Raw genomic sequence first — 12,696 nt, forward strand, 5'->3', positions numbered from 1 at the left:
CCTTCAAGTAAATAACTACCAGTAAAGTTCAAAACTGCACAAACAGGATGAGTGATTACATAAATATGACTTATTGAGTGATAGTGCAGTGTATTTTTCATGACTGCCATGCTTACAGTTCTCAGTAAATGCTCTTTCTGGCCTTCGTTGTCTCACTTTGGTTTTCTGGATAAGCGTTTCCAAGCATGTCATTAAAGCTGCCTCCGTCTTGTCTGTCCAACAATAAATAATTAAGGTTCCCAACCTTTCAGAGTGGAGGGTATGGTTAAAAGTGCTCAGTGAAGTAAGCAGCGGCTGAATCCACTTTCCGTACAGAAGTAAACCACAGGCTCTTTGCCCTTCTGTTACTCTAAACACCTCGGGTTGATTTCCTGTCCGACACAGTTTACCTTCACATTTGATGTCCAATTTTCTGCAGAACATTCTGCAAAAACCAAACGAGTTACGAATACATAATACCATAATGCAAAATTACTTGCATCACTTCCTCATTTTGCCATCCAATTTCATGGATCTTGAGTTATTTTGCAAAGAAAAGTGGCAACAAGTTCAAGATCTTCAATCACTCTTGAAGAATCTAAATTAATGAGTTACAGCAACATTTAAATTCCCTTTGGGATGAAAAGAGTACTTTTGAAATTGAATTGAATTAGATGTTCAAACATGGTACAAACATACCCAAAAGACTTTGGGTGTAAGACATTATTGACTCAGGGTATTAATACTTTTGGATCACACTGCACAGTGCTGCAGTTTTGTCCGTAATTCTGCAGTAAAGTCGTTGTTTCATGAAAAATGTGACTTATACATGTTGCTGGAGCATCGTAGATCCAGAACTCTAAGAAAACTCCAGATAGAAAAGAACCTATACTGAAGCGCTCACATCTCCATGTAAAACAGATCAAGTTTAGAATTTCACTCCTCGATGTCAAACTTATGATGCGCTTATGATTTAGCCGCACGCAGCAGCCACTGCATGTCGATCCCTGATACAAGACAAGGCAGTACGGCCAGGGAGACGCGCACAGACCCACACAGTGCTCTATGTATAATCCAGCAGCCAAGGCGGATCACATGTCTCTGAAAAATTCAACAAGACTCCCTCAGTGGAGCTGTGTTAAGGAGAATGATGCGGCAAAACTTTATCAACACTTAAGACAATATGACGTGTGTCCAACACCAAAGCAAGGACGTTTGTTCACTACGCTGGACAAGTTATTGTCTTAGTAAGCGGATGGAGAGCTGAGCGGAAAAAAGACCAAGTCCTGGCAAAAAATCTGAAATTGGAGGAATTTCAATCTGTATCTTTTACTTGGCAGTTAAAAAAAACATTAAATGCTAAGTAACCGGAGGCATGACCTTTCCTGTTTTATCCATAGTCTTCACTCCAAGCCAGTGTTTGTTTTTTTAAGAGCAGTTATGAGGCACGGTGGCGAAACCTGAAGCTGCTGCTGCACAAGTTACTCAACGGGTTGTTGCTAGGTAACCAAAGAGTGAGCAAGTGAATTGATGCCACCAACCTTCATTAGCTCATTGTGAGAGGCTGAGTGGCTAAAGCCTTTCCTCTGCCTACACCTCCCAGAATGCCATGCGGTTTCTGGATCAGTGTTCAGTGAAATTATTGAACTTTGATGACGTTTCTATGGTGATATATTGTTATTCATTTATTGCCCAGCCCTAGACTGTGGAGTACCAAATAAGAGGAAGATCAAAGTCTATAATTTTTTTTTGTCATACTGCATAGGAGCCACAGGAGGGTTTGTTTTTAGTTGACCACTAACCTGCAAGCATGTATGGTATAGCCAGAAGTGACCGATGAACTAGTGGATCATCAGAAGAGTTGACCAGGAGCAGCGGCACAGATACCTGGAGGCAAGTTTCATACTCAGTTTACTCCTGCAAGCTTAGTTTCAGCAGCATTCATTCAAACATTTATCCTGCAGAAACCAAATCAGACATGTGTGTCTAACAACTCTACATTAGTTAATCGACAGGAACAATCGTTCAGTAAAGGCACTGATGGCTTAGAGTAGAGATTTTACCACAGATGCTTCAGACTCACGTTGTGGACGTAGTGCACACAGCTCTCCTTCTCGTAGTACTCCCTCAAGGAGTTGTAGCCGTGGAATTTCCTGAAGTGTGATAACATCAGACACAAGGCGTTTGGAACAGATTTGCATCTGTGTCAACTTTTTAACCCCAGCAACATCTCACCTCATGATGTTGTCATCTATCTGCATCAGAGACGTGGCTGCGCACAGTTTGTTGAGGTCTGTGTCTCCAATGTTGCTGGAGGTCAACAAGCTGCCCCTGGGAACCGAGATCGGCGTGGAGATAACTTAGAGCATTAAGCCGACTAAATAACATCAGCAACCACATTAACACGTCTACATCTTCTCTAGCTGAAAGGCATAATAGTTTCCGATTAGGTGCGCATCTGAAACTAGTAATTTGTCCATGAAAATGTGTCTAACCTGTGTGACAGGATGAGCTTCTTCATGTTGCCTGCCAGCACAAAGTTATAAAGCCTCCGACACTGGTCCCACTGAAGGAATGTTTCCTGTGCCCTGAAGACACACAATACTACACCGCATGAGGGAAATTCATTCTCACAACGTCTTGCCCTTAAACTTTCTCACGTTTTATCACGTTACAACCACAGGCTACCGAGTTCATCACAGTTAACTAAAACTAATGAAATAACGAAAACTGAAATTGAGAAAACATTTCAACTGAAGTAAACACAAACGGTAAACTGGAACTATAGTCTACGTTTATAAAACTAATTAAAATATACTGAAATTGTAGATATAACGTGATTCGTTTTTGTTTTTATGAATCTAATCCAGACTATTAGCCTTTTGAGCACAAGCAGTTTAAAGCAGCTGTTGGCAAATTACACCACTCTGTACTCCTCTTGGTGGTACTTGCGCTAGTCCGTAAAATGGCTCCTGCAAAAGTTAAGATAAAACACCAGAGGCACTTGGTTGTTCAACAATAATTGAAAACATTTTTTGAAAATGGCATCTTCAGTAAAACTAACTGAATTAGGCAAAAAGTCCTGGCGAAAATAAAAACAAAGTATAACATAAAGCCCAAAACTATGATAAACCTGCAAACATATTATTGGGATGTAGTGCGATGCGAGTCGTTGACAGACCTGAGGGCGCTGTATCCCTGGCAGACGCTGATGCAGCACAGCACCTGCTCCTGGTTGGATCGATTTTCTCCCAGGAATTTGCACGCTATGTTCCCCCCCAGACTGAAGCCCACCACCACCAGCTGCGTTTGGGGGAAAGCGCGCTTGATGTAGGCCACCATGGCCCCAAACTCCCAAGTGCACCCTGAAAATATACATTACACAAACAAACAAAACGAAACATGCTTTTCTGAATGTATGGCAGGTTAAGAAATGACAACATGTAAACCCATTGGGAATGAATCTGTTTCTCTAGTACCATCACCTCGCAGTACAGCGTGTCGTTAGCCCTACTTACCGTAGGTAAACATGCGCGGCGAGGTGAGCTCCATGTCAGGAAGAGCTCCCAGATGGTTCAGGACGGCGCAGCGGTAACCCTGCCGCTGGGAGTAATCCACAAAGGTTCGAATGTAGTTCTTCTCGCTATGGTTACCAATCCCAGGGCAGATTACCATGGTAACATCGTCTGACATGCAAACAAAGAAAGCAAGTGAAAACATCTAACTGGAGTCATGAGTGTCAAAGTGAGCAGCGTGCGTGTGAGCTGATGAATCCTCCCCTCATGAAGTTCAGCAGAGTTGATCCTGAACAGATCTTATGCGTTCTGTCAGCCAGACGTACAAACCAGGCAGGCACAAGTCAGGACTCAAAAGAGAAAACAATGATTGCTGCAAAAGTCTTTCAGAAACTTACAGAAATGACTCGTCTGTTTTAAAAAGTTGGAAAAAAAAAGAAGTTAACAGTTCAATTTCTGCCTCAAAGCCGGTTTAAGTTACATCATGTTTTGAATGACTTTTTAAAATATCTTTATTGGTTTTTAACTACTTATGTCAGTTTTTCATTCCTTCAGTAACCAAAACAGGTTTGCAATGGCAAGGTGTCAACATTTAGCCCTTCATATTTATAAACATCTCTGAAAAAACACTAACGACAGTCAGTGGGGAATTTTTGATATGTGCTCTATGGGCAGTTGCCCAGGGGGGCAGACACGCGAGGGGGACTCAAAAATTAGAAAACAAAATAGATCTTATCTATTTTATCTAAATTACCTGCTTTTTGCTACAAATCAGATAAATGTTTGTATTTTAATTGGTTGGAGTGCGGCAGAAGGAGGGGCTTCCTGCAAGAGCCACGACTGTCGTTAGTTATAAAAACAGTGTGATTCATGTTGATGCTCTTATTTTAGGGCCATTGCAGATATATATGTATATAAAAAAAGAAGAGTAAATTTCCACCAAAAATCTCCTAAATATTTAGATCAATCTTAGTCATTTTCAAGAGAAAAGTTGAAAATTTCTGACTTTGAAAAGTTTAAAATTTGCTAGAAAAATTTTGAGATTAATCTCAGAAATGTTCTAGAAACATATCTGACCTTAAAAAGTTGAACTCTGAGATCTCAGAAATTTTCCAGAAAAAACATGGAAAGCTCTCTGTTTCCAAAGTCAAAAATGTTCGACTTTTTGAAAATTTCTGAGTTTGAAAAGTTAAAATTTTTCCCTTTTGAAATTCCAATATTATTTTTGTTTCCAATATTTTTCTAGAACGTTTCTGAGACCAGTCTCTAAATTTCTGAGTTTTTTCACCAAGGTTTACCACTTCTTTTTTTTCTATAGCCCTAAAATGTCATTGGAGAAGTAAGCTAGTGATTTGGAGAAAAAAAGAGTTGAATAACAAACGTTAATTTCATGGCATTTCAGAAATGACTAACATGCCATGTTTTTGCTAAGCTTGATTTTGTTTGTCCAATCAGGTGTCTGGTTCTTGGGAATCACCCAGTTTTTTTCTGTTTGTCTTAATGAGGTGTGTTCAGTGAGAAACATCCCCCTTTAGAAACGCCTATTCGTCTGCAGACTCGCCTAATCACTGAAGTCATTTTGCTACCGACCTCCTGTGCTGTGCTTTCCTAGAGCTTCAAAGAGGTCAAAGGTGGCTGTGGCTCCATCCTGCATTGGGAGGAATTTGCGAAGCCCGCAGGGTGTTGGAGTGCTGACGCGCCCCATCTTGCCGTACAGAGCCGTCTGGAGGTGACCGCTCTTTCCCCAAATCAAAGGAGGGATGTACCTGAAGGGAATCACAAGCTCTAGATTATAAAAATCATCCAGGTTCAGGAGTTTTAGCGAACAAATCTGAAAGGTCTCTCTAAAGCTCACTCTTTGGACAGCATGGGGCAGGACTTGAGCAGGTAGCGGGAGAGCGGCGTGTCCTGGCTGATGATCTGCGGGACCGCGGTCGGGCTGGTCAGGTTGAGACAGCGCACGACGACGTACAGGACGGCAGCCACTGCGGCCAGCTTCATGCCGTCAAACATGGCCGGCAGCTCAGACCCAAAGGTCTGCATGTTGCTGTCCTCCAGGATCATCATTGTGGGAATTTTAGTTCTGCAGGTGATGAGCACAAAATAAAAATAAAAACATGCAGAAGTATGTAGATTTCTTTAACTTTGGCGTATTTTATCGCAATAGACCAACAAAATGTAAAGTTTATTTATTTCTTACACCTGAGACCTTCACAGAAAACCTGCATTTATGCAAAGATTACACTCCACTTACTAAAACTGGGCTCAATACAAGATTTCCATATGTGAAAATTTTTTGAAAACTTATATTCTTTTCCTTCCACTTCACCATTAACCCTGTTTTGAGATGGTACGTCACATAAAACAGTAATAAAATACACTGGAGACTCTAGCTACGCTCAAAGAATAAGGATGGTATTACAAGAGCAAGTTAGCATATTTCTAGAAGGACATTTAAGAAGTCTAAAGAAAAATGCTAAGATTTTTATTTCCTCATCTCTTTCTTTTAAAGCACTTCATGGGCTTCTGACAAAATTTTAGGTACTAAGCACAAATGTCGAGTTTGTTTGTTGGACACTTTTTATGCTAATTGCCTGTGTTCAAAACATTTTCTATATATAAAGATAGAAAAAGTATCAATAACATGTTTTATTTTATTGTCTGAAAATGACAAACACAAGGGAACGGTGCTTCGGGGAAAACAAACAAATCACAGTTTTTAAAAAATAAGAAAATGTAGCCGGTCAGGGAGCCTGCCAAGAGGCGAACAGCAACACTGAAACACTTTCAGTAATTTCTGATTGATACTGGCTGGTTTCTACAGGTTGCATTCGTTCTATTTTCTGCAAGACAAAAGCTTTTTCTACACAAGATAACATCCAGACATGTCTAAAACCACACGGTGGTGGCAGCATAATAGTTAGATCTTAGGAGTACCTCTAATTAATTTCCAGGCAGTTTTGACCTTAAATTTCCAGAAGTCTTCTAGAGATTTGAAGACAAATGAAATCATTTTTTTTAAATTACTACTGAGTTGATGTATGAAGTCAAAAATAAAGAAAAGAATGGCTTCACCAGAGAAAACACAAAGTTTTGGAAAAGCCTGGGATGCTGACAGACTTTTCCAAAGAAAGCTTAATGCTGAATTTGAATGAAAATGTACTTTAGCAAAGCATAAACATATATATTTTTTATTAATTTCTTTTTTTTTTTTAGATTTTGCGTTGGAAAAAAGATGCCTATTTTCAGCTGAAAAAAGATAGTGAAATTATTTATTTTGGTCTCATTTCTTTGACATCACAAAAACATGACACTGTTTAGGCACCAGTGCATAAGGAATTCAAAACGGTTGTTTATTTTATGAAAAAAAAACAACTTATGAATCTTTTAAAAAAAATTGAACTGTTCAAAAACTAAGTTTTTACACTAATTTATATTTTCCCATACTTATTTGCACCTTGCCATACTTATAATAAAATTTTTTAATCATTTTTCTATACTTTCCAGTATCTTAACTGAACATCTCAATGTCCAAATAATGGCTTCCTTCCAAAAAAATAACCATGGAAGAAACTCATGTCTGCAGACTATTACATATATTTTATATACAAAGTGAATTAAACGGAATGTAATGACAGCACAAACTGCCTCTAACCCCGTCAATACATTGCTTCTACCTTTTAAAGCATTACTATTATTTTTAATATATCTCCTAATATATGCTTTACTATTATAATTTCTGTTTTCTTTTTTTAATATGTAATTTATAAAGAGAAATGACTGGTGACTCCCAGAGGAGTCCCGACCCTTACTTTGGGAACCACTGGCAAAGTATTACAACTTCAGCTACATATAAATAAACTTCGCCTAATTAGCTTCACAATGGTTATCCCTCTGGTAATTATGGACGTTTTAACCAAGGAACAGCTTATGCGTTTGTCCTTTTATAAGTTCTGTACAGCTCCAAAGAAATTTCTCACAATATAATTAGAAATTATATGGATTTGGTATTTCTTTAGTCCGTAAATAATCAACGACGAAGTTCACGCGAGGGATTTAAATGACTGTTAAGCAAGACTTTTGACTCACCTTTCTGTCTGAGCTGGGATAATACAAAGCAGTTCAGACAGTGAATTTTACTTGAGAGCTGGTAGGGAAAAACACAAAATAAATGGAAGTTTAAATAGTGATACACTACAAAGGGTTTACTAACAGAGAAAACACCAATTTTCCCAAAACTTACATCCAGAAGGCGTGACAGGAGACCGAGCAGCCAGCCTCAACAGGTTGCTCGCTCTCCGCCTGTCTTTTGCTCCAGGTAAAACTCTTCCTGTGAGGGACGGGAGAGAAACTGTGTTTCTAAGAATCCGAGAAGCAGATGCTGACGTCAAAATTTGAAACCTAACAGTTTTCTAAAGTTCAGGAAACGGACACTTCCGGACTTACCATAGTGTTTAAGAGTCTGTCAGAGTTGTAACTTGAGTCACGGACTCGCTAGCAGCTCCGTCTCCACTTCACACAGCGGAGAAACTGACCAACCAAGTCGCCAGCTCAAGATGCCTTCAGGCTCTCTAATAAAGCTCCGACATTAAGCTTTTGGTCCTCCCACAACACTAGAGACGTGATTTCTACAACACATTTAGTAGGATTTAAACATGTTGCTCTATTCGCTCTCATATTACGTAGGTGTTATATGTTTATTCGTCCCTTCCGTATGGGGTAAATGTCCGACTTCTGTGGAGTTAGCTACCCCCCTGATAAACCAGCACGTCCAACAACCCCATAAGGTACCACAGCAGACAGTGATACTTCCTACTGAACAGTACCTCAATTTACAGTAACTTCTCTTCCCCAATTCATTGGTCAGACACAGGCCCCATGACTGCTCAACACTAATGTCACAAATATGTGCACTGATGACAGGAAATACTTACATAATCCTTCTGAATAACACTCGACTTCCAGCGTGGGCGCAGAGCAGACAGAAGTTCACAAACTAAACAAAACTTATAGTAGATTCTATTAAAAGCAAAAACAAAAGCTGTAGGTTAATTAATTCTGAGTGGCGGATCTATTTAAAAGACTTTGAATATACAATCCGCAGTAAAATAAATAAATAAATAAATCTTGAATAAAGTCAAAGAATAGCAGCAAAACAGTCACCACAGACAGTTATGTAGTATAAATTTCTGCAGACTAACTTAGGCCAAATGGGTAAAGTTCAGTTCTAAGTGCCTTATTTCACATTGTTTAAACCATTCTACATTTTTACCGTAAAAATAATGACAATAATATAACACAAGTAGTGTATTTTGTTAAGTTTAAAGAAAGAAACATTGCACACAATTAGCTGGGAATGAAGAATGTGACGTTTAACTTGTTCATTTTTTAAAAGTAAATTACCACACTGCCAGGGGGCCCCAAGAGCATAATAAAATATATATATTATATTTAAAATGACATTCAATAGAACAAACTAAATGCAATTGTCATATTCAATTTTCATATTGTTTTATTGTTATTACACAGATAATGGCTATACACAGATAATGGTTAATCTCATCCTGTTGATGGTTGCTGTCGCTGTCGAGGAAATATAAAATATCGAACTTGTTACCATGTTTACTGTAAATTTAGTGATATTACTTTTAAATTGTTTAAATAATATGTGAAATATTTTTTATGTAGTTTTTTTTTAACTCTTGCAAGGTTAAACTCGATAGCCATAACACTGGTAGGATGGAAGCTAGATACAAATAATGCTAATGATGGTGGATGAGAGCAGTCATTAACAGGAAAGGGTTAACCATTATTTGTGTAACTACTATAAGAACAAGAGAAATTGTTTTCCATGTGTAATAGCATTTAGCTTTTACTATTCAATGTTATTTTGGATATATAAATATACACATCTATTATGCCAGCTTGGTGCTCTCGTTTGCCCCCTGGTGGTGTGGAGGCCTTAAAACAACCACTTAACTCACAAAGCCTTGGACCGACCCAGACTTGCTGACTTCACATTCTGACTCTTCGTTTTTCTTTGTAACCATAGAGGTTTTGCTACTTCAAAGTTGTTGTCTTTTTTTTTAAACAAACATTTAATACACTCACAAAACTGCTGAGATCAAATTACACACATCTGAGCTCTGTTTGTTAATTTGGCAGAGTAATTTGGCAACTGAAGATGAAAAGTTGCATTGGATTTAATTTACAAGGACTAAATTAAAGCGGCCTGAATGCTATTGTACCCCACAGTTTTCACATTATTTATTACTTTTGAATAATTTTTAAATCATGAATTCTCTTTCTGATATTTTACAATACGTACTAAAATATATTTGCCTAAGTGATACAATCCGAATAAAATATACCCGTTGTTGTGGTTTTACTGTGAGAAAATGGAAAAATGATAAAGGGGTGTGGATAATATTGCATGGCACTGTTTATTTTATTTTTTCAGTTTAAATAATTCCCTTTTGACCACAAGAGGGCGTTGTTGATTTATGGGTTTGCATGTGCATTCCACTTGGCTTAAGTACGAAGACACTTGTCACGGCTCAAATTAATTCACAGAAGCTGTAAAAATGTAAATATCAAAATGAAGGATTATCTTAGCTCCTTTATTTTATTATGTTCGCTTGATCTTTTATGCTTTTGGGGGGAAAAACTGATGATGGAAGGGAAAAAAAGCTTATAGAGGACCAATTATGTTTGTTTTTTTCTTCTGAGGTCAGGAGAAGTGAAACATTGCAGGTGCACAGTTGCAAGTCCCTTCGCGAGCATTTCCTTTTTCTTAATAGTAAAACATGGCTTCAATTACTGAATTCAGACAAATCTAACCACACTGCACCTCTGCCATTCATTTCCACCATCATTACATGATGGGAAGCCCATTCTACGGCCTAAACTTTGCAAAGGTTAGGAGTGGGAGGGGGCTTTTTTTTCTGAGAGCAACATCAGACGACTCAGCTGCTGTGGACTCTCACTTCAGTTGACCAGTAATAAATGTCAGCAAGCCAGATCTGTCCTTTTATTTTGTCTTCCTTTATGTATTTTAGCCAGTGTTGATTATGAAATATTTCCAAGGATGCCCCAAAGTGTGAGGCATTGTTAAATCTTACAAATACAAACACAGAGAAATGCTGTAAAAGTTGCAATTTGTTGTGAAGGGACATTGTGTTTCACACAACATTATCCCAAATGAAGTCAGTCATTAATCATTTAAAGTAAGTGTTCATTGTAAACACGATGGGAGCAGAAATAAAGCCAGGCTGGAAATCTGATGACAGTTGACCGTCACCGCCTTCATCTACTGGGTTTGAGCAAGTCGTTACTTGTGAGATAAGCTACATTTAAATTGCCTTGGCTTGTTACTAGGCTACAGAAAAAGGTTAGATTTACACTGCCGCTGGAAATGTGTTGACTTTTTCTGAGGCAGCTGCTGTTTAAAAGTCCAGTAATCTACAGGGAAAGGTCAGTTCCAGGACGAGAGGAAGACGCCTCCCAAAACAGTTTTTAGTCATCTCGTTCTCTGAAGTTACAAAAAAATTGGGTTCGAGTTTTATGTGTTATTGCCTTCAAAATTTTGTGCGAAAAAGACTTGAAGCACATTGAAAAGATTCTTCAGATCACAATAAATCTCTCTGACCCACTTTGTTGCCTCAGTGCAAGAAACACCTGCATATAAACCAAATTGTACAGTAAGTACAATGAAACATTGGATTTGATTTGAACTTCAAAGGGATTTTATCTTTTTTCCTCTTTTTTTTAACATTTAACATCTCTACATATACACTGCTGTGTATTATCATTCCTTGAATTTGTCTACTGAATTTCTTGGCATTTAACTTGATAAACCAATACATAATAGAACATCATTCAAAAGTGGTAGAAAAATAACAGTTGTAAATGTTTTGTTTTTAGAAATGAAAATCTGAAATTTGTGGTGTTCAGTCATTCTGTACTTAAACACTTGAATTGAACCACTTGACAATTACAGTAGCTGCATTTCCATTACATATGGGCACAAAAATCACAACTGTGCAATTGCGGTGTTTCCGTTAAACAAGAAACGCAATTAAAATTAACTTTGTTAAATCAAGTTTGTTCACACAATAAGTCATTAAAAAAACTTGTGTTTTTTTTAATGACTTATTGGCCTTCATCAGGCCATCATCCTTCTACCACTTCCTGTCGTCTTCTTCTTTGTGGTTTGCGCCAATGGTAACATCTGACTGTTGATCACGTGACTCGTGATATGAAAAAAGGGTTTTCACTGCAGTTTTGCAAAATAACAAAAAAAATCACCTCATAGCTGCAAAATGTTTTTTTTATTGAATAACAAGTTGTTCTTTTTAATTGGTGTGCTTCCATGAAGCAAATTTATTGTCAACATGCCAAATATTGCAATGATATAGTCACTGGAAATGCAGCAAGTGTTTTGTTTATGTTTCTTTTGGCCTTCTACATCTAAATTAGATTTGTTTTTGTTCATTCTTTGATGGAAGATGGTTCAAGTTTTTAGTGTGAAGCATCATCCAATTTCAAGCCTCTCCACAGAATAATAATGGGATTCAAGTCAGGACTTTGACACAGCAGCTAAGAACAAAACACAAGAGCTGCACTTCAGACAAGCTCACCTAAATTACAGAAGAGATTTAAAAAATATTCACTGTTCTCCAATGACCTCCACAGTCACCAGATATCAATCCAATTGAGCACTTTTGACATGTGTTTCAAAGGGAGTTTCACATCCTGGATGTGCAGCGCAACCAACTGTGAGTGAATATTAACATGACCACCCGGACTGAAATCCAGTTGATAGGTAAAGAGATAGAGTCCAGTAAAGCCAAAGTGTACCTATTAAAGTGACCGTTGAGTCTATACTGAGATGAAATTACACACAAATGGATTCTATTTAAATTTGTAAAAAAATAAAATTGTTATAAAGCAAATGTCCTTCTCACTCCTCCTCCGTTATGGAGTACTTCGTGTTGGCCAGTCACATAAAAGGCCGGTAAATACTCTGATATGACAGTAGTTGCACTAATACAGCTCTTTCCCTAAATGCACTAGTTTCAAGGTTAATTCGGTTTTTATTGATTTCTGTTTTTCCAGACCCTAAGAAGTGGGTGGAGCTAAAATTAAATAACAGGCCGCTATTGGCTAGGAGCTGATGCGCACGTGCTCCTTCTCTCCGCCT

At 38.0% G+C, this 12,696-nt stretch overlaps 1 protein-coding gene across 2 annotated transcripts in view; it reads right to left on the bottom strand.

The window, feature by feature from the left end:
• The window catches only part of abhd2b (abhydrolase domain containing 2, acylglycerol lipase b), a 20,039-nt gene extending 11,767 nt beyond the window's left edge, over positions 1–8,272 (bottom strand). The window contains exons 1-11 of one of the 2 annotated variants that reach the window (XM_015054714.1): positions 7,941–8,272; positions 7,738–7,824; positions 7,584–7,641; positions 5,350–5,577; positions 5,085–5,260; positions 3,498–3,665; positions 3,161–3,344; positions 2,475–2,567; positions 2,215–2,310; positions 2,063–2,132; positions 1,782–1,866 (exon numbers count right to left, since the gene is read on the bottom strand). In XM_015054714.1, coding sequence (XP_014910200.1) covers positions 1,782–1,866; positions 2,063–2,132; positions 2,215–2,310; positions 2,475–2,567; positions 3,161–3,344; positions 3,498–3,665; positions 5,085–5,260; positions 5,350–5,561 — 1,084 coding nt within the window. In that variant the 5' untranslated portion in view covers positions 5,562–5,577; positions 7,584–7,641; positions 7,738–7,824; positions 7,941–8,272. The remainder of the gene's footprint in view (positions 1–1,781; positions 1,867–2,062; positions 2,133–2,214; positions 2,311–2,474; positions 2,568–3,160; positions 3,345–3,497; positions 3,666–5,084; positions 5,261–5,349; positions 5,578–7,583; positions 7,642–7,737; positions 7,825–7,940) is intronic. The other variant, XM_015054715.1, reaches the window with a different exon arrangement.
• Between the last annotated feature and the right edge of the window lie 4,424 nt (positions 8,273–12,696).

Source organism: Poecilia latipinna, unplaced genomic scaffold (assembly GCF_001443285.1).
Source record: "Poecilia latipinna isolate Pla-1442-1.1 unplaced genomic scaffold, P_latipinna-1.0 Scaffold1273, whole genome shotgun sequence".
NCBI lineage: Eukaryota > Metazoa > Chordata > Actinopteri > Cyprinodontiformes > Poeciliidae > Poecilia > Poecilia latipinna.